The sequence below is a fragment of the Alligator mississippiensis genome, chromosome 3 (assembly GCF_030867095.1).
Source record: "Alligator mississippiensis isolate rAllMis1 chromosome 3, rAllMis1, whole genome shotgun sequence".
Taxonomy (NCBI): domain Eukaryota; kingdom Metazoa; phylum Chordata; order Crocodylia; family Alligatoridae; genus Alligator; species Alligator mississippiensis.
The window spans coordinates 90,518,032-90,539,628 of NC_081826.1; the positions used below are offsets into that span (position 1 = coordinate 90,518,032).

The following is a 21,597-nucleotide window of genomic DNA, read 5'->3' on the forward strand; positions in this document are numbered from 1 at the left end:
GTTTGGTAATTTCTTTCCCCTGGAGTTGCTGAAGCTCCGTGGGTTCGGTCCGGTTCCCTCCCACGGAGTTGTTAAAGCTCCGTGGGTTCGAATATTTAGTATACAGGAAAAGGGATACGTCTAGGATTGTGCTCAGTGACGGGGAGAGGCCAGAGGCTGTTTAGACCTCTGCTGCCTTCTTAAGAGATGCGTTGGGTCCGTAAGGATCCGCAGCGCTTAGAGATCTTCCTCCTGGTGAGTTCTCCAATTTCTCTTTCTCTCTCCAGTTTTTCTCTCTCCCCAACTTGGGCGGAAACCACCCAAGCTCTTTATACGGCTAGCAGGCCAATCGCTAGCTGCCACGTGTGCATAATTTAGAATCGGCCAATAATGTGGCACGAATCCTCATACAAGTGGCGGGAACTCCTTCGCACCGTGCATTTCTGAGATGCAAAAGAAATGCACCATGCAAAGAAAGCTACAAATTTGCGGGAAATTCTCCGTTGCACCAGGGTTCTCTTCTGCAGCAGAGAACTCCATCATGCAAGGAAGCTGCAATTCAGCGGGAAAAATAATTTAGCGATGCCAAAGCACACACAAACAGAAAATCACAACTTTGGGTTGTGACAGCACCTACTTATGCAAGAAAGGGTGCAGTTAGCTTTACTTATTACCTCATCACACTGGTCTCATGTTCATTTTGGAGTCGACTGTGACTGAGATCCCTTTCCGCAGTTGTGCTACTTAGAATGGTACCTCCCAGGGTGTAGGGGTGTTGATGATTCTTCCTCCTGAGGTGCAACACATGACACTTGTCTTTGTTAAACTGCATCCTGTTCTGTTCAGTCCATTTCCCCAGCCTGTCCAAATCAGCCTGGATTCACTCCCTGCCGTCTAGTTTGTGTACCTCCCCCCATAGTTTGGTGTCGTCAACAAACTTGGACAGGGTGCTTTCTACTCCCTCGTCCAAGTCACTAATGGATATTGAACAGTACCAGTCCCAGGACAGAGCTTTGGGGGACTCTGCTGTCCACATTCCTCCAGGTAGAAACCAACCTGTCTACCACCACTCTCTGAGTGCATCCCATAAGCCAATTTTCTACCCACCAGTGTAATAACAACATACATTGTAACTGTTTAGTTTATTTATAAGAATTGGGCGTGACACTGTCAAAGGCCTTTTTAAAATCTAAGTAAATAACATCTACCACTATTCCTTCATCCAAGCGTTTTGTGACCTGGTCGTAAAATGAAACCAGGTTAGTCAGGCAGGATCTGCCTGCTATGAACCCATGCTGATTGCCCCTTAGCATCATTTTACCCACTGGTCCCCTACAAATGTGATCCTTAACAATTTTCTCAAAGGTCTTGCCAAGGATAGAGGTGGGACTAACTGGCCTATAGTTAGTCAGTTCCTCCTTCCTCCCCTTCCTGAAAATAGGGACCACACTGGCCCTTTTCCAATCCTCTGGGACTTGTCCTGAGCACCACCAGTGCTCAAACAGTTGTGCCAGCGGCTCCACTATGACTCCAGCTAATTCCCTAAGTACCCTAGAACGAAGATCATCAGGACCTGTTGACTTATAAACATTCAACCCTTCCAGGTGCCCTTTACTAGGTCAACACAAACACCTGGTGGGTTGGTATCTATACTGGGCTTACCTAAGGTCCCAATGGGATGCATGTTTGTATTCATGTCCAGAAACACAGATATGAGAATTGTACATTCGCCGGCATGCCTCACCCCTGCCCTTGTGGGTGGAAGGGCCCAGCCCAGCCAGCACACATCTTCCAGGTGGGGCTGCTGCTACCACTACTGCAGCCACCAGGGGACCTGCTCAGCTTTCCTGGCATCCCGCTCACCAGATCCGGGCACCAGGTAGCAAAGTGTTGTGGGGGACTGCAGCTGGGCAGGAATGTTGAGCCTGGGGCTGGTAGCACTGTGGACCTTGGGCCCAGGGGGGTGGTGGGAGCACAAAGCTCGGGTGGGCAGGTTGTGGGTGTGAGGGAGTATGGGGGGTATGGAGACCCCCTTCACACTGCCCCATGGCACACAGACCTTGCCACCAGCAGCAGCAGCCACTCAAGGCACTCATGCCTTGTGCAGGCACTGCCGGCTGGCTCTGTGCGGCTCCAGCCAGTGCTGCATGCGGTGGTAAGGAGTGCAGCCAAGCTGGCCCTCCTCTATCTTGTGGGGCTTCCTGCAGCACACCTACAGCTCCTGGCACTTGAGTGCTACCGGGGAAAGCTCCATGCAATGGAGCCAGCTGCCTTTGCCACTCCCTCATGTGCAGGTCCCAGGTCTCTGCTGGAAGTGGAGGGGAACCCCACCCCTTGGTTTCCTAGAGTCTTGGGACCTACACGGCAGGGAGCAATGAAGGCAGCCGGCTCTATTGCACAGAGCTTCCCCTGGTGGCGCAAGAGTGCCGAGAGCTACATGTGTGCCATATGGAACCCCACGTGATAGACGTAGGCCAGCCTGGCTCCGCTTCATGCCACCACGTGCAGCATTGGCTGGACCTGTGCGCTCCCAGATGGCAGCACCTGCACAGGGCACGAGTGCCCTGAGCACATGCTGCTGCTGCTGCTGCTGCTGCTAGCAAGGGTTGTGCACCATAGGGGAGGAGCCCCCTCCCTCCCTCACCCCACAAATGCCACATATACACTCCCCCCAACATACCCTATTGCCCCCATACAGCCACACTCCCTCATACACCCCACCATACACACACCCCACCCCCAACCACACCCCACACACAATATACAAGAGTAAGACTTTTTATTTCTGAGTTATTATGCAATCATCTCCATATACAGTACACAAACCATAAATAAGGGAGAAGTCAGCAATCCCTATTAATAGTTTTGCACTAATAGATCTCAAAGCACTTTACTAAGAAATTAGCATCATTATCCCAGTTGTAACTTTGCCTCTGTACAGCAGCAATAGGACTAATACTGGGAATAATTTTGGTGCCCACACAAAATAAAGTTGGAAGACTGGAGAGGATGCAGATTAGAAAAGAGGCAAATATGAGTCCAAGACTGCAGAAAAGGTCTTATGGTGATGGGATTTAGAGCTCAATCAAAACTGGGTAGAGTTTAACTGACTACACTACCCAAATACTTTAATGAAAATAAATATTGGACATCAAACAGCTTTTTGATTTAGTTGATAAAGGTGTAACAAAAACTAATGGCTGTAAACTGAAGCCGACCTACATTTCTAACAGTGGGGCCAATTAACCACTCATACAAATTACCAAGGTGAATTTCTCACTACCTCAAATCTTCTAGTCATGACTAAAGGGATTTGGTAGGTATGCTTTAGTCAAACAGCCAAGTTTTAATGTTTAAAGTTAGAAATGCAAACTTTGTAAACTTTATGTGATTCAAGGATCATAGAAAAGCAGTATAGGAAGGGACCTCTTAAGCCCCTTGTTCAGGGAGGTTCATCTCTGATCAAACCATCCCAGCCTGGTGTTTGTTTAACCTGCTCTTGAAAATGTCCAAGGATGGTGATTTCACAGCTTCTCTAGGCAGCCTGTTCCCGTGCTCAACCACCACCATAATCGGAAAGCTTTTCCTTATTTTCAACCTAAATTTCCTCTGCAACAGTTTGAGACCCTTGCTCCTAGTCTTGTCCCCAACAGTCACAAAGGATATCCAGTCTCCATCCCCTCCCTATATGATAGTTATTTAGAAATGTATCAGATCTCTCCTCAGTCTTCTCTTCTCCAGGCTAAATAACTCAAGTTCTTTCAGCCTTTTCTCATACATCCTGTTTCTCAGCCCCCTAGTCAACAGCTTTTTGATTTAGTTGATGAAGGTGTAAAGGTGTTGGTTTCTGCTGGCCTCTTTCCTCTCTGCCTACATTGTTCTTGCAGTATGGCCTCACCAGTGCCAAGTAGAGTAGCCAGTCATTCCCCAGTCTGGACAACTTGGAATAATTAAATGTTGTGTGAAATATTGTTAGACTGTACAATGCCTTAAGTAATCCTTAAATGACAGAGCTATGAAACTATGAATTCAAACCTACCACATTTGCTCCAATCTGACCCTACAAACATCCTACATCTGGCCTGATGTTGCACCTTCTGAAGTGAAATAGTATTAGCAGGGACTTCTGACCTGCATCCAAGCCTGAGCAGCAAGGGGTTTGCTTTCTACTTGAGTTCACAGAACTAACAATAGCAGACCTATTTGGGCCCATGCATGTACAGGGAGTTAGCCCCCGTGTCCTGATAGAGGATTACTGGGAGTGCACCAACAGATTTCTGGGGGCAGGGATACGAGGCAGAGGACATCCTCCAGCGCCCACTGGTCTCCAAAAGTCAGAGAAGCCAGGGCAGGAAAATACCCAGCAGCCACGGTGTCTCCCTGTCCAAATGGACCACCGCAAACCCACTCTGCTCAGCCTCTCTCAGGTTCCCGCTCAAAGGCTCCAACCAGCGGGATACCGGGAATGGTGACGTCAGCGCTCAGCCCCACCCCACCCCCGGCTCCGGGCATCGGCCCCGCCCACACGGTCGCCAGAAGGGAAGGGAGTGAGCGCCCTTCCTCATCCCTGGGGGAGGATCCTAGCACGGCGTCGACGAGCGCCGGAAGTGGCTGGCGCGGAGGAGGGACACGTGGTTCCGGCGCGGCAAGGCATCTCCATCCGCCCGCCTGTGGAGGCGGCAGCAGAGCGGGCGGGCACCTCCCGGCTCCCACCTCTTCCCGTTCTTTCTGACTCGGTACAGGCTGGCGCGGAAGTGACGTCTGCGCTGGTTTGAAGCCATTTCCGGGCGGATTCTCCCGCCTTCAGTTTAATTTCCGGGCCGACGCCAGGCTTCCCTCTCCCGGCGGCTCCTCCAAGCCCCTTCAACGCAGCTCTCTGCGACTTCCGGCCCCGCCCCTCTTGGCAGTTAACTCCTCCGTGTCCACCCTGGCCGCGGGCTCCGCCCCCTCCTGACTGAGCCCCGCCCTGCGGCCGCCCAGTCTCTCTCCCGGCCGCGCGCGAAAAAGGCATTGCCAGGCGGGGGAGCTCGCGGGCCGGGTAGACACTTCCGTCTCGGCTGTTTCGCAACATGGCAGCGACAGCGGGAGGCAGCAGTGGGGGGGCCGAGCCGAGGCCCCTTAGTGGGGGCACCGTGTTCCTGTTCGACCGGCGCTGGAAGGAGGCGGACCCCGACGAGAAAGCGTTGAGCTGCGGCGGCGGCAGTTACCGCGGCTTCCGCAGCACAGTCTGCCAGGTACCGCGGGGGGAGGCGAGAGGACGGGCCGCCAGTTGCTCACGTTCCGCACGGCGGGGCCCCAGAGGGAAGCGGCGCGTTCCAGCGCTTGTGGGGGAGGGGCGGGAGTGACGCACGCGGGCGGCACGTGCCGGCGCCGGGGGGGGGGGGCACGTGACGGCGCTTTCCGGGCCCTGCCGGAAGTCGCTGAGCGGGTCCTGCTGGTACCTTGTGCACAGGCGTGAGGCTGCGGGGCCCCGCCTGGAGGGGTTTTATCTGGCAAATTCCTCCCTGCTCAGGGCTGCTGCAAGGCCCAAGATGTCTGTCTCTTTTCTGGCACCATGGGGTTTTTGGTTTTTTCCCTCGAGGAGAATGCAGGGGGGATGGTTCCCTTCCACACCCAGTGCACCGCTGGGGTTTTGCCTTTTTTTCCTTGAAGCTTTCTCTTATTAATACAAAGTCACAATGAAGAAGGTAACTAGGATCTAGGTGTAGCTATGCCTGCAATTCACTGCCTGCACGCTCCTGCCTGGGGCTTGCGGACCGCGGACTGCAGCTCTGCCCTGGCTCCGCCTGTCGCCGCTGCAAGATCCCAGCCCCGGAGCAGCTATCCACCCAGCCACCTGCTCTGCCAGTGCTGCTGGAGCCGATTTCCATGAAAACTTTGGCCCCATGGAAACTGGGCAGTCATGCAGCAAGAGACTGTTGGTTCAGCAGCAAACTCCATTTCCCAGTCTGGGCCCCGGGCCAGAGTTTGTCTGCCCCGGAGTTACACCAGTAAGAGAACATAGGCATTTTACGTGCTGCTGTGCTGTGCTGGTTTTCCTCCCTCCTGCTATGTGCTGGGGTGTTTTTAAAGCTTCCTCAGGGGCACTGGTGTTGGCTACAGCCAAGGAGTGGTGACTGGGGTGCACCAGTGCTCCTGTTGGAGGTTCCTGATCACCATATTTGGGGTCAGAAAGGAGTTTTACTCCATGGTCAGATTGGTACAGACCATGGTGGGGTTTGCTTTCCTCTGTAGTGGGGGGTGTGGACCTCTACTGCCCTCTTGACCGCATCTGTTGACAACATTTCATAGAGGCAGGACTTTGGCTGCAGTGGTTCCCCTGCTTTACTTGCAGCAGGTTATGGTGTTTAGGTCTGTGTTGTCAGGGTTGACTAATGTTATGTAGAGATTAAATTATGGTGTGTATAGGGTGGTTTGTATAGGGATGATCCTACCTCAGGCAGGGGTTGGACTAGGTGACTTCTGGAGGTCCCTTCCAGCTCTACTTTTCTATGACTCTGTGGAGTTGAGGGCTGGTTGTGGGGAAAATGTAAAGATGGGCCATGGGATTTGTAATGTAGATTTTTTTTTTTGTACTTAAGACAAGTCCTAGTGTAAAAAGAAAGAAGGCAGTCGCTTTTTTTTACTAGAGAGTGTGCGGGCCAGGAGTGATCCGGGCTCTTTTGTGCATGTGGGCCGTGGCCAGCAGCCCGGGCACGCAGGGTCGGAGAAGACCGGGGGCGAGCTAGAATTAGTCATGGACGCGTAGTGGTTGATTTAAAGATTGTTTACTTACACCAAAGTTGGTCATGGTGTAGGCTGGACAGTTTTCCAGGCACAGCTCCGCTTAAATCCTCGTTGGAGGATTACGACAAGTTCGCTCTCTCCCGTGGAGTTGTTGAAGCTCCGGGGGTCCGTCTCTTTTGTACGAAGGAAGGGATACGTCTAGGAATCTATCGGCAACGGGGAGAGGCTAGAGGCTGGTTAGGCCCCTGTTGCCTTTTAAGAAATGCGTTGGGTCCGTAAAGATCCGCAGCGCTTAGAGATCTTCACACAAGGTGAAGGTTTTTCTTTCTCTCACTCCGACTTGGGCAGAAACCACCCAAGCTCTTTATACGGCTAGCAAGCCAATCACTAGCCGCCACGTATGCATAATTTAATGTGAACCAGTAATGTGGCTCGAATTTGAATACAAATGGCGGGAACTCTTTGCACCGAGCATTTCTTAGATGCAAAAAGAAATGCACCATGCAAAGAAAGCTACAAATTGGCGGGAAATTCTCCGTTGCACCGGGGTTCTCTTCTGCAGCAGAAAACTCCACCATGCAAAGAAGCTGCTATTTAGCGGGAAAATAATTTAGCAGTGCTGAAGCGCACACAAACAAAAATCACAACTTTGGGTTGTGACCCAGAGCTTGGCCTAACTGATTGCCTGGCTTCACCATGGTCAAGCGCAGTGCTCCCTCGCACTCAAGACTCACGTGGGGATGCTGGGGATACTCCATGGGGGGCTTCACTAGCATGTTTTGCATTTGGTTTGGGGCTACTCAGGAACGTCCCAGTGACACGCCTTGGCACCACAGTGTAGCTGCAGCTCTAGTGGAATTGATTAGTTGATGTTGAAGAGATGGGACTGAGTGGCAATGTGGGTAGTGGGCTGGGCTTACCCGCCTCCCCCAAAGGCTAGATTCTAGTATCTGCCCCTTCTTTGCCTTATGCTGGCTAGATGTGTTTGAATCTTGCTGTTGCTCCTGGTATCAGGTCTTCAGGATCCAGGTTTTCATTTCAGTTTTTGTTGTCAAAAGCCATCTTCAGCCCCAACTTGTTTCCAATCTTCGTGATTGCAACAAGTTATTACACAGATTTCTGTATTTTCTTGCATATAGACTGCACCTACCCTTTACCCCCCTAAAAGCCAGCTGGGGAAATTTTGGGTGTGCATTCTATGCAAGGAAGTCTTGTGAGTCTGGAAACTTAGGGGGAGAGGGACAGAGCAGTGGCAGTAGTAAATGTTGCAGCTTTGGGAGCCACAGCAATTAACAGTCCCACAGTATGGGGGAGCCACAGTCCTCCATGCTCCCTTGCTGCAAATTTCTGCAACCATAGGGAGCCATCCCTCCCCAACTTTGTGCTGTATCAGGGTTGGTCTGTCCCAAATGTCAGGTTTGTGTGCCAGCTTCCTGGGTTGGTCCTTGGCTCTCTTTACAGCTCCCAAAGTTAACATGCTGCATCGGGCCTGCCATGTGCTCCCTGGTGCTGTCATTAGATTGGGCCCCAGCGCACGGGCCTCAGCATGTAGCCTCCAGGGTGCAGCCCCCAGCCCTAAAGACCTCAGGCTTCTGCTGTTTACCAATATCCATGGAAAGTTTTTGTTTTTCTTTTGGGTACCTTGCAAAAATAGGATGCATGAGATACATTACCATATGTAAAGAAAAAAAAGGAGCTTCCTGGCTTGTTGTACTTAATATTTCTATGCGATTTTATTCCATGTTTCTTTCCTTGTGTCATACACGCATGATCTTCAGTTTTCTCCATACCCTAATCACATTCTATGTTTTTGCCGTATTATGAGTATGTGAGTTTGACTTCTGATTTTGTTTTGCCAGGAAGACTAACTTCTGTTGTCTGTTTGTTCATTTTCTCCCATTATTTCACGTAATGTCAAAATATTCTATAAGCTGCCACCTTTACTTCCATGTCTTTAAAGCTTGCCTTTTGCTATGATGTACCCAAAAAGTATATGGTAACTAGGGATCCTGGTTTTCCGTGATAAAAAATCACAAATTCTCTGATTAAAAATCCCAAAATCCATGGTTCAAATTAAATGCCCCTGCCCCCAGCCCTGCAGGAGGGCTGGGGCCAGCTGCCAGGGCTATGGGTCCAGGGACCTAGGTCCACAGCTCCCTGCCCCCAATGGAAGGCAGCAGCTGCTGCAGCAGGAGCATGAGCTGGCTCCCCCCCCTGCTGCTTGCTTGCTGCAGGCTCAGGTAGGGCCAGCTCCTGGCTGCAGTGTGCACTCCTGGGGGGCAGAGGGGACCCGCACCCCTGAGATCTGTGAGGGACAGGGGCAGGGTGTGTGCATGCTCTGGGATCATGCTCCCCACCCTGCTGCCCTCCAGAGTGCAGCGTGTGCAACCCGACGTGGCAGCACGCAGAGGGATGTACACAAAAGCTGCTTGCCACTGTGAGCTCCACACTGTCCTGGCCACGCTTCCCCTGCAGGTGGGGGCAGCTGCGAGGGGCGCAACCTTGATTTGCCCCCATACACACAGAGGAAGCATGGCCAGGGCAGCTTTCCTGCATGGCCCCGCTGTGCCCTGCTATGCCAGTCTCATGCTGCCATCTGGAGGGCCTGGGGGAGGGCAGTAGGGTGGGGAACCAGCATTTGCAATCAAGGGTTTGCAGCTGACTGGGCACACTAGGGGGGTGTGGAGTGCTCAGCTGGCTGCACCCCCCCCCCCCCCCCAACCCGGCTGGAGAGTGCGCAAGCTGGCTGGGGGAGCGGCTGCAAACTCCCTGCCTCCCAACTGGAGTGCCCAGCCAGCTGCAAAGCTCCCCACTCCCTCAGCCCCCAACCAGCTTGGGCGCTCCAGCCAGAAGCGGGGGAGGTTCACAGCCCCCTGGGTACTCTGGGCAGGGAGGGGGTTTGCAGCCCCCCCCACCCCGCTCCGTCAGCCCCCAGCCAACTTGGGCACTCCGGCCGGAAAGAGTGATTTGTAGTTGGCTGGGAGTGGCGAGGGTTTGCAGCCAGCCAGGCACTTTATCCTGGAGTGGGGAGGCTGCAAACCCCTCCCGGCTGGAGTGCCCAGCTGGCTGCAAACATCCTTGCTCTTTCAGCCCCCAGCCAGATTCCCCTCACAGTCCTGCCCCATCCCACAACCCCCAAGACCCACTTACCTCCAAGAAGAATGAGCCTGAAGCAGCCTCTGTTAAGTGCGAGCATCAGGCCCCAGCCTTCTCCCTCTCCCTTCCACTCAGGGCAGGGGTAGGGAGTTTCCTTGCCCCTTTTGCAAACAGCTCTTGCAGGCTGGAATTCAGCCAGCCTTCAGAGCTCTTTGCAAAAAGGGGAAATCCATGGGTTTCTCTGCTAAAAGAGAAAATCCACGTTTTCTCTGATAAAAACGGGAAATCCGTGGTTTTCTCTATTTTTCTGTGGGAAATGGAAAACCTGGATTCCTGATGATAACTTCCTGTCCTGACAAGCCATTAATATTGCTACTACTGATAACCAAAAACAATAAGCTAAAACAGCGGTTTTCAACCTTTTTTTAACAAGTATACCCCTTCTGTCTCAAAGTTTCAGCTCATGTACCCCTTTAAATTTTTTCTTGTTTTTAGGGCAGGGGGCAAATAGAGGGCCTGTGGTGAGGAAGGATATGGGGCAGGGGCAGGCACTGCTTAGCTGGGGTGGTGTGGGATGTGGGATGGAGCTGCAAGTGGCTCGTCTGGAGAGGGGGAGGGGGGAGTGGTTCCCACTGCTGCGTACATCCCCATGGGGCATGTGTCCCCCGATTTGTGTGCAGGGTGAGCTGCCACAGTGGGGTGGATGGAGTGGGGCAGGGACTGCCCAGCTGGGGAGGGGCATGGTGTGGGGGGCACACCCCATGTGCAAATCCAGGGGCACTTACTTCCCATATCCTCCCAGGGTGCATGCAGTAGTGGGAGCCGTCACCCTTCTGCCCCCCCCGGATGAGCCACTTGCAGCTCTGTCCTGTGCTCTGTTCTAGCTGGGTAGTACCTGCGTGCAGATCCAGGGCACCTGCCCCCCCCCCCCCCCGCCCTCGTGGGAGTGCAGGTAGCAGAGGGAGCTGCCCAACATGGCTCAGTCCCATGCCCCTTCCTGGCTGGGCAGCCCATGCCCCAGCCCCACTCCCTTCCCACACGACAAATTTACCAGCCAGACCTGGCTGCTCTCCACGTAGCTGAGCTTCACTCTTGGCCACCCACGTGATGTGCTGCAGCTGCGTGCATGCACGCAGAGTTCTGCATACCCCCTACGACAAGTACCCCTAGGGGTATGTATGTGTATCCCTGGTTGACAACCACTGGACTAAAACATCTTTTTCTCAGACATTACACTCTTGCTTTTTTAGACTGTAAACTCTTGGAGGAATTAACTTCTGGGTGTAACTTCTATGAACAAAAAAATTGTGTATGTTGAGAACTGCTTAAAGTGCTTGGTAGAGGCTATACTGAAATATTTGAGAGGTCTGAGGAGAAATGATTAAATGTTTGTGTCTATGGAGATATTGCATCACTAGTTGCATACTAGCTGTATGCGCTGCCTAATTAATGTGCCTATGCTGCTGCTGTATTATGCTAATCGTCCATCAAATCAGTTACCATCACGTTATTGCTTATCACCTTCTTTCTTAGATTAAAAAGTATGGCAGAATTCAAAAAATGGTTATTCAAAGGATTGGTCAAGCATACTCACTGACTGATGTAAGATGGATGGATTGATATACAAGGAAATCCTTTATTGAACATTGTTAGCAACACCTGAACCAATATTCCTGAGAGCAATTGCTACCAAATCTTCTCATCATACAGGTGAATACATAACCAAATTATTGACTGAAGAGATTGAAAGTGCAGGTCCCTCCAGGGTACAAGCCCTTGTAACTGACAATGCAAGTAACATGAAAGCTGAATGGCAAAATGTCCTCATTTAATAGTATTTGGCTGTCTTGCTCATGGGTTGAATCTTCTGGCAAAGGACACAGTAAGTGTCAATACAATGAAGACAATATTGGCACCCTGCAAAGCGATTGTGAAGGTATTCAACAATTTTGTTGCTAATACAAACAAAGACTGTGAAGAAATTACAGAAAGAGGCAAGGAAAGGAAAGTGCACTTTTATTGCCAGGATAAACTAGATGGGGCTCAGCTACAAAGTGTTTATATGTGCACATAGAACTGTTTGCAGTGTGCTTCAGTAGATGACACAGTATCCCAGATTATTCCTTTGAATAGTCAGAAGCAAGTTCTCAACAATGATGTGTTCTGGGTTAGAGTTCAAGGAGCATTCAGGTTGCTACTACCAGTTTCAGTGGCTATCAGGAAACTTGAAGGAGATACACCAAGCCTTTCAAATACTCCAGAGATAACTGAATGAAAATCTAATTGAGCTTTTGCTTTCTTTACCTCTCTCCGAAAAAGAAAAATAAGTAGTAAAACAAATGTTTACTAAGAAATCTGAGTTTTGCTCTCATCCAGTTCATTTGGCAGCAAACCTTTTGGATCCTCAATGCGGAGGACAACACTTATCAGAAGATGAATTATCTACTCTCGATACGATTATTGAAGTAGCTAAGAATGTCCCCAACATCATTGAAATCTCTGTGATGGCAGACATTGCTGAGTACTGTGCAAAAGAAAAGCTTTGGAGCAAAGACATCATTTGGCGCACAGCAGAGAATATATTTACTCTCACACGGTGGAAGGGATACTGTAACGCCCAACTGTTGTCCGGGATTGCTCTAAAAATCCTAAGCATTCCACCAACAGTAGCTTCTTGTGAGCCTTCCTGAAAGGCTTTCAGCTCAATCAGGACAAAAAAGAGGAATAGACTAATGAATGAATGCACTGCTAAGTTTGTTTCTATTTCTCAAAATCTCCTGCTTCTGGAGAATCAGTCAGAAGCACAATTAGTGAAGAAGAAGCAGTGTGATGATAAGTAGCCTTTGCCCAGAGGCTCACTGGTAAAACCATCCTTTAATGAGAGAGAATGTGGTTCAAGTAGTTCAAAATCAGATTGAGGCAAGTCTGATTCAGAAGTGGAACTAATAAGTAGTGCAAGTGTTTCTTCAGATAGAAACAGTGAAACTGGAGGTGCCACAATGACCTCAGTGGAAGAGAGTTGAACTCTGTTGAAGCAGATGAGTGGACAACTATGGCATACGCACAGTTCTTTGGGTGTGCTAAAATTAGTGTCAACAGTTTTCAGTGCCTTTTTTTTTTTTTTTTCTTAAATTTAAACAAAATGTAAGGGAAGTATATGTTATTGTGTATTGTCTTTACATATTTACAAGTATTCCAATAAAAATAATTTCTTTCTACATAAAGCTTTAAATGTGTTTTGACTATAACATTTAAATCTCATTAAGTATGCCGTATGTAATTTTTTTCCCTAATCAAAGATAGGCTCAAAGTTTTCCAGAAAATCCACATCTCTGTCTGTAACTCTTGAATGTGGTGGCATCAGTAGGTGAGAACCAGTTGGTGCTGCCTCAGCTTGTCTCAGTGGTTCTCAACTGGTTGCCATTACTGCTGCAATCACAGTACTCATGCCATAGTATCTCTGATGGGATCTCTCAGTACCCTGGCTGAAAATAACTGGTCTAGAGCACTAGTGCTCAACCTTTTTGTCACCCATGCTTTGCCCTGTACTCTGGGATTGGGTGTCTGATCCAGTGCGCATGGCCCAGGGTTCCCCACAGGTCCAGAAATCTGGCAGCAGGCAAGTGCTTCCCCAACACTAAATTTCCAAAACAGGGGAGCCCTGTGGGGTGGGTGACATGGCACCGTGAGCTGAGGATCAAACACTGCTGGTCTAGGGGGTTGCACCCCCTGCTGTAAAGTCATCAAGGAGAGTCCTCTAAACCTGGATTGTAAGGGTCCTTTTTGTCCTCACTTTTAATGTCAGTTTTTAGCGCAAATATTTCAGTTGGTTATATCTATCTACCCTTTTGTAAAAAATTTTGTAAATTTCTGAAGAAGTCTTAGAACTTTTAACTTTTAGCTTCTTATACTGATCATTAGTTATTCCATTTTAAGCAAAGGAGGATATATAAAGTAATTGAATGGTTTCTTGAAGGAACATCTGATCTTTGTGGAATTACCTCGATGTTTTGGAACTTACATGTGTACTTATAAGTTTGTTTATAAAACAAAGCTTTGAATATTTAGAATTTCTTTTTGTACAAAGAAGCAGTTCCTACCACAAATCCCTTTATGAGTTCTTGTGGTTGCAGCCTCCTTGTACCAAATTGTCTTCAGCCATGTCATCCATTTTGAATGAGCAATATTAAGAAAAAAACTAGTATACAATTTAAGGCAAAGGGATTAAAGGGCTGGTATGGACCATGCTGTGGTGATGGCTAACTTGGGAGGAGCTGATCACGGTACGATAGAATTCCAGATCCTGTGATGGGGAAAGCATGAGGTCAGCAAAACTAGGATGCTAGATTTCAAAAAGGCAGATTTCATCTGACTCGGAGTTATTAGGCATGGTGCCATGGGAAGAAAGACTGAAAAATGGAGTGATCCGGGAGGGCTAGGACTTCTAAAGAACGCAGCCATCATTGGCAATCCCTCAATTTTGAGGATGAGGTCTACTACCGCTCATTGGGTCTTGAGTTGACTTAAGAGTCCAATCCTTGAGCCACAGACCCATCTGCAGAAGTTACAGTTCTTTCTGCAGGAGAGGGTAGGCCATAGGCCAGGATTTCTCTCCTTTTCTTTTCTCTGTTTTGAGGGTAAGATGCTGGATCTGAAAACGGGTAGCCGCTTGGTTGAAGTTGCGGTGCCATTGGAGCTGGTTAGTAGCGAACTCCTCCCAAGTCTTGACATTGGTACCTGGTTTCTGGAGGTATGCCTTCCTTGTGTCCTTGTAGCATTCCCTTTGGCCGCCACTAGATCTCAGGCTGTTACTAAGCTAGAGTATTTGTGTTGGGAGTTGAGAGTTGGGCATCTGCTCCTGTCTGACTGAGAGAAGTTGGAACTTAATGATCACTGACTCAATTCGCCCTCCATCCATTTGATATTCCGTGCTGATTCCAGAAACAAAGTGGCCCTTAATGAGAGCTGAGATGACTGTCAAAAAAAAATGGAGAAAAGAGTTGACGCATCCTTGCTTGACCCCAGTTCGGATGACAAATATATCTGTCTCAATCCACTGCGTAGAACAGGCACAGTCATTTGGAGAAGCCTCAGGTCATTGATGTACTTTTCTGGACATCCAAATCTGGCCAGTAGTTTCCACAAGGCATCACTTTTGATGGAATCAAAGGTCCTAGTGAGATCAGTGAAGGCCATATACAGGTCCTGATGTTCCCAACACTTTCCTTGGACCTGATGGGCAACAAAGACCATATCAATTGTCTCATGGGATGGTCTGAAACCACACTGAGATTCTGGCAGGACTTCTTCAGCAAGAGGTAGAAGATGGTAGAGGAGGATGCAGGCAAGAATTTTTCCCTGCTGTGGAAAGGAAAGTAATACATTGATAGTTCCCACAAACAGACTTATCTCCTTTCTCGAAGACAGTCATGATGTTGGCATTCCTTGTGTCCCCAGGCATCTCTTTGTTCCAAATGCGTAGAACAAATTGGTGTAGTTTCAGTCCCAGTTCCTCACCACCAGCATTGTAGATATCAGCAGGTATGCCATCTGGTCCAGTAGCCTTGTTCTTGATTTCCTTGATGGTATGCCAGACTTCTAGGCTAGGAGGATTGACGAGGAATCCCTTTTAAGGGTGTTGGGACATGGATTCAATGGTGGTATCTGCCACAGTAGACTCAGATCAGGAGTGCCTCAAAGTGCTCTTTCCATTCAACATGGATAGATTCATTGCCTTTGAAGCACATCAAGCCCTCCTGCAAAAGCAGGACCATGGGAAACTAGGCTGTAGATGGCATTTGTTGCAAGCTGTGCATGTCATGTTTGTCAGCAAACTAGACTTTCTATCTTGCCATCACTACTTTTTGATTTCCTGAATCCTCCTTTGAACTTCAGCTTTGACAAGTGGATACATCTATTTCTTTTGCTTAAATAAGCTATTTTCTTGCCAAACAGAATGAGCTCTTTTCTTCCAGTCAGGAAGGGCTTGGAACTTGGTGTTTCACTCATGGAACCAGTCTTGGTGTTGATCAACTCCAGTAATTGTCCATCGGTATCAACCCAAAAAATCTGTATCGGTGTTGATGGATGGTACAGGCAGTAAAGATTCAATGCTGATTCAGAGAATTGGCAGTTTGGCCATAGACACAGCTTTAAATGTTTTTTCTACCTACCTTAAGGTACCAAGTGCAACTCATGAACAGAAGCGTGGGGGACTCCCTGCATGCTCAGTGACCAACTCAGAAGTACTTCCAGTCTACTTCCAGGTCCGCGGTTGAGTGTGCTGGGGCTCCCCTGGCCCCCTCCCAGCTCGGCAATCAGCCACGGGGGAACCTTGGGTGCCCCCTCCTAGACCCAGGAGGCAAGCCCCCCCTGTGCACTCCCCAGCAGACCTGAAAGTTCTTCTGGTCCACTTCTGAGTCTGCTGCTTAGCACACTGGGAACCCTACCACACTCCTGTGGGACACCTCGTTTGCCCCACCGTCGCAGCGTTAACAAGCCGCCTGGTACCTTGAGCTATGTAGAAAAAACATGTAAAGCTGTGTCCATCTCCAGCTCTTTCCGAATCAATTTGGAGGGTTCCGATTTGATTCAGAGAGATTAAAGGGTCTCGTGATTCAATTCAAATCAAATCAGCGACTGAAGCTTCGCACAGCCCTAATAAATGAGCAGCCTCCCGCCTGATTAATGTGCGCGCCGGGTCTGACCCCGGGTCGCTTTCGTCGCTCTGCACGTGGGCTGTGGCCAGCAGCCCGGGGCAGGCCAGGTCGGAGAGGGTGGGCGCCGAGCTAGAATTAGGCACAGACACGTAACGGTTGATTTTAAGATTATTTTACTTGCACCGAGATGGTCGTGGTGTAGGCTGAGAACTTGCTTGAGTTGCGGTTACAACAAAAAACACGAACACACGTGGAGGTTGCAAGGCTCCACGCAGACAGAACACGACAAACTCCAGATGTCCAGGACAAGCGCGCATTAAACTCGTCATTACGTCTTATAGTAGGCTCCGTTCGAAGACGGGAAGAGGTGGGCGGTGGATCAGGCCGCCAAACTCCTCTGAGCGACACACAGGGTTTCTATTACCCTGCTGCGCACACCCAGAGTCCCCACGAGATGGATGCGGAGTCCTCTTCGGCTTGGGCGGAAACTGCTCGAGCCTCTTATACGGCTAGCAGGCCAATCGCTAGCCGCCACGTGTGAATAATTTAGAACTAGCCAATTGTGGGGCACGAATTTGCATACGACGAGCGGGAAATCTTTGCACCATGCATTTCTGTGTTGCAAAGGAAATGCACCCTGCAAAGATCGCTGCAAAGTGGCGGGAACACTCCTTTGCACGCGGGTTCTCTGCGCAGCAGAACTCTTCCGTGCAATGAAGTTGCAAACCCATGGGGATAATTCTTAGTGCCGAAGCGCACACAAAAAAAAATCAGACCTTTGGGTCATGACAATTAACATAGGATCATTAGTAACATCAAGGCATGGCAGGTGAGGAGGCAGGTGGCTGGCTCTAAGACAAGTGGGTAGGTCTACATGTAGATGGCCCTGGGGTGCCCACTTGTTATAGTTGTACACTCTAATGGCTGTGGCATACTGGTTGTTGCTGAGTTTAAGATGGAGGGCATTAACGCCCACCGGAAGCTCCATAAGTTGACTGATGAGCTGATTTTTGATGGCAAAGCTGATGCCATGAACTTACCTGTCCTGGGCCCGGTTCTCTTTTCAAAAGAAGGCATAGCTTCCACCCACCCTTTTACCTAAACTGACCATCATCCAGTCATCTAATCTCACTCTGCAGTGTCAATGTTGTATCTCACTAGTTCCCTGGAGACTCTGGCAGTTCTTTCTGGTTGTTCGTTGTCTTGGTTATTCATCAAGGTGTGAACATCTCAGGTTGCAAAAATCATTGTCATCTTATGATGTTTTTGACCACAGAGAAAGCAATCCTACTAGACATGATTATGCAGCCAGGAGCAGATAAGACGGCCTAGGTTTATGGTACCTTTTCTTGCCCCTTCCTTGTGTGGAGTGATCAAGGGGGATCCTGAATAGGATTGCTCAATCACGGTAGCAACTGCAAAACTGCACCCATCTCAATCAAGATACAAGAAGACCATCAGGCCTCCACCACCTGTATGCAGATTTGTGGCTGGAGACTACAAATCTGGTGGCGGATGGGTCATACTCGACCTGGCAGGATGTGAATAGTGGTGTCCCCCAGGGCTCGGTCCTGGGGCCCACACTGTTCAACATCTTCATCAGCGACTTGGACGAGGGGTGGAAAACACATTGTCCAAGTTTGCCATTGACACCAAGATGGGGGGGAGAGGTAGGCACGCTCGAAGGGAGAGAGAGGCTGCAATTAGACTTAGACTACAGAGGTGGGCAGATGTTAATAGGATGGGCTTCAATGTAGATAAATGCAGGGAGCTGGCCTTGGGGAGAAGGAATCCACAGCATACATACAAGCTGGGAAGCTCCCCCCTTGTGAGCACAGAGGTAGAAAGGGATCTTGGAGTCATTATTGACTCCAAGATGAACATGAGCTGCCAATGCCAGACCGTAGTCAGCAAAGCCAACCACACCTTGTTGTGCATCCAAAGATGCATCTCAAGCCGGTCCAGAGAGGTGATACTCCCCCTCTGTGCGACATTGGTCCGGCCTCAACTGGAGTACTGCGTCCAGTTCTGGGCACCACGCTTTAAGAAGGATGTGGCCTGCCTTGAGAGGGTTCAGAGGGGGGCCACCCGCTTGGTTGGAGGGCAAAAGGGCAGGCCCTATGAGGAGAGGCTGAGGGACCTGAACCTGTTCAGCCTCAGCAAGCAGAGGCTGAGGGGGGATTTGGTGGCTGCCTACAAACTCGTTAGGGGAGATCAGCAGCAAATAGGAAGAGCCCTATTCTCCCCAGCAGCACCTGGGGTGACGAGGAACAATGGCCAGAAGCTGCTAGAGAATAGGTTCAGGCTGGAGATTAGGAGGCACTATTTCACTGTCAGGGTGGCTAGGATCTGGAACCAACTTCCTAGGGAAGTGGTCCTCACTCCTCACTTGGGTAAATTCAAAAAGAGGTTGGATCAATACCCGTCTGGGGTCATGTGATCCCAACGTGTGCTCCAACCAGTGACCGGGGGTGGGTTAGACTATATGATCTGTTCAGGTCCCTTCTGACCTCTAACTACTGTGAAACTGCCAGATTCACCAGTTCTATTTCTGTTTCCACTCATCCATCCTGTAGGGCTTTTGGAGATTGGTATGGGGGGGCTGTATTGTTTCCTGTAGCCCTGCATGTGTCTTAACATGAGGAAGCTGGTGCATGGAAACGCAACCATACAGTCTTGAATAGAGGTACATTGGTACTATATCGTATTGGTACTGATAAAAGGAAAATGGACAATATTGGCAATCAACTTTTTTTGGCTGATGTGGCTGATTTAATGTCGCCAATAAATGCTGTGTTCACGCATGCGGCAAGCCTGGCAGCTTGGAGAGCAGCATCTGGGTAGTAAGTCTGTTTGGGTGAAGCGGGGGCAGATCGAGGGCCCCTGCAGTGAGGGAGGGAGTGTAGCTGGGGCAGGGGCAGGTGCTGTGCAGCCAGGGTGGGGTGTGGGCAGAGCCCAAGTGCAGCCTCGGCCCAACCCACTCCCTTCTCCCCCCCCTCCCCCCCCGGGAGGAAGCTGGCGCGGCCGCAGCAGCAGCCCACCCTAGCCCTGCACACAGATCTAGGAGGCACATGGCCCCCCATTGCCTCTCAGGGGTGCATGGCGGGAGCCCCACATCTCCCCCCATGCCCCAGACAAGCTGCTCGTGGCTCGGTCCCACATGCCACCCTGGATGGGCAGTGCCTGCCCCAGTTCTAGTCCTACACCCTTCCTCACCACAGGGTTCTCGATCTGTCCCCCACGCCCCTTCTCACTAATGGATTTACCAGCCAGATGCTACTCTCCAAACTCCCGGCCTGCATATCAGCAGTTGGATCATTATCAGCCGATATGACTTTTTAATAATTGTCCATCGGTATCAACCCAAAAAATCTGTATCGGTGCACCCCTAGTCTTGACAGAGTAGAGATGTGATCCCAGTGGCATGGGAGAACCCTAGATGATGGGGACCTCCATCTTGCTCCAGCCTTCTTCCACCCTTACAGCCATTGAGATCCTGACATTTTCTTCTGCTTGACCTGTCATTGAGGACTTGAAGTTTGGACCAGGGTTTGTCTGGAGCTTCCCCCCTCAGGCCTGCTCACCATGGGTGGTCCTGCCAGGAGTATGAGACGACATAGCACTGAGAATCATTGGGACACACAAGCTTCTCCACCACTACAGGGTCTCAGTCTGTGGAGAAGAAATGGCAGTTTTGGAAGCCTAGCAAGAAACTGTTCTGATGCAATGGAAGCACAAGAAGAATGGGAAAAGAACAACGTGACTGCACAAGAAGCTTTTAAAATGCCGTGAATACAAAAGGAAAGTATGCAGGCAGTGGAAGAATGGGCAGGTCACCAAGGAAGCGTACCAGAAAATAGAACCTGCAGGGACAAAATCAGGAAGACAAAGATAAAGAACAAGCTGCACCTGGCAAAGGAGGTTAAGGACAACAAGAAGAGAATCTATAAGTACGTAGCACAGAAAAGAAGGACCAAGGGAGCTATGGGTCCAAACAAGCCAGGGTGAGCTCCTAATAGAAAATGCAATAAAGGAGGATCTACTCAACAGCTATTTGACTTTAATCTTCACCAAAAAAAAAAAGTTGCTGTCAGACACCTATTAAGGATTATCTGGATAAGGAAGGGGGAAAGGTGAGGGATGAGATGACAGAAGAGATGGTCAGAGAGCTTCTGTTAGGCCTGAATGAATTCAAGTCATCAGGGCTGGATGAACTTAAATCCAGGGTACCAAAGGAGCTGGTAGAGGAGATCTCGGAGCCTGTGGCAATGATCATCATAAAGTCATGGGAGATGGGCCAGGTAGTAGAGGATGAAACCATCCGTGGGATTGTTATCCATTGGGATGCTTATAAACTGGACTCATTCCTGCTGGCCCTCTGGCAGAAGATTGATGCAGTGAACACCTTCTTTGCCCCCCTCGCATCTCATTCATCCTGAGAGGCTCAGAGGACCCAGCCTTCCGTGGGCCCAGGTAGCCAGGGATGCTTGGGAGATTGGTCGGTTTGTGGCCAGTATTGGCAGCTTCGATTGGACCGGGCTGCTGAGGTCAGAGAGGTTATTTAAGGGCCCGGTCCAAGAAGAAGGCAGCCATTAGCCATGCGGTCATCCAGGTGAATCTGAACCTGGCTCTCTCCTCATCACTGCAGGCTCCAAGAGTGCCCTGCCTCCAGAGGAAACAACAACCACCTCTGGACAATGCGAGTGAGTAAGCTGCTCGAGATCCGATGAGATATTTAGCTTCAGTAACTCAGATGCGTGTTTAAACGGCTACCTCAGCCACCCTGGTTTGCTCTATGGGATTCCTTTGATATTCCTGTAAGATTTCTATGATACTGCTCTACCTTTTACCCTGTTTCCGCCCTACCCCCTGTAATCAATAAAGTTCTCCTTGTGACCGGTGTGGGAGACTTATTGAGGGGTGGGTCTAAATTATGCCAAGGAGGCCCCTTAGGTCTGCGGACTAAGGGAGACTTTCCTAAATAGCCCCTGACTTGGGGAAGTGCCCCAAGTGCTTGTATTGGGTCTAGCACCCACTGGACGATCAGGCCTGTGTTCTCCAAGGCGCGCAGAGCCAGAAGTGAGTCCAGAGCCTTGGATGGTGGCAGCGGGAACCCCAGGCCTAGCGGGTGTGCTCC

At 50.0% G+C, this 21,597-nt stretch overlaps 1 protein-coding gene across 1 annotated transcript in view; it reads left to right on the forward strand.

Annotated features, from left to right (window-relative positions):
- Positions 1–4,622: 4,622 nt before the first annotated feature.
- Positions 4,623–21,597, forward strand: part of SMCHD1 (structural maintenance of chromosomes flexible hinge domain containing 1) — a 131,470-nt gene continuing 114,495 nt past the window's right edge. Inside the window, exon 1 of the mRNA XM_006269521.4 lies at positions 4,623–5,213. Within this exon, the coding sequence (XP_006269583.2) occupies positions 5,049–5,213 (165 nt within the window). The 5' untranslated portion in view covers positions 4,623–5,048. The remainder of the gene's footprint in view (positions 5,214–21,597) is intronic.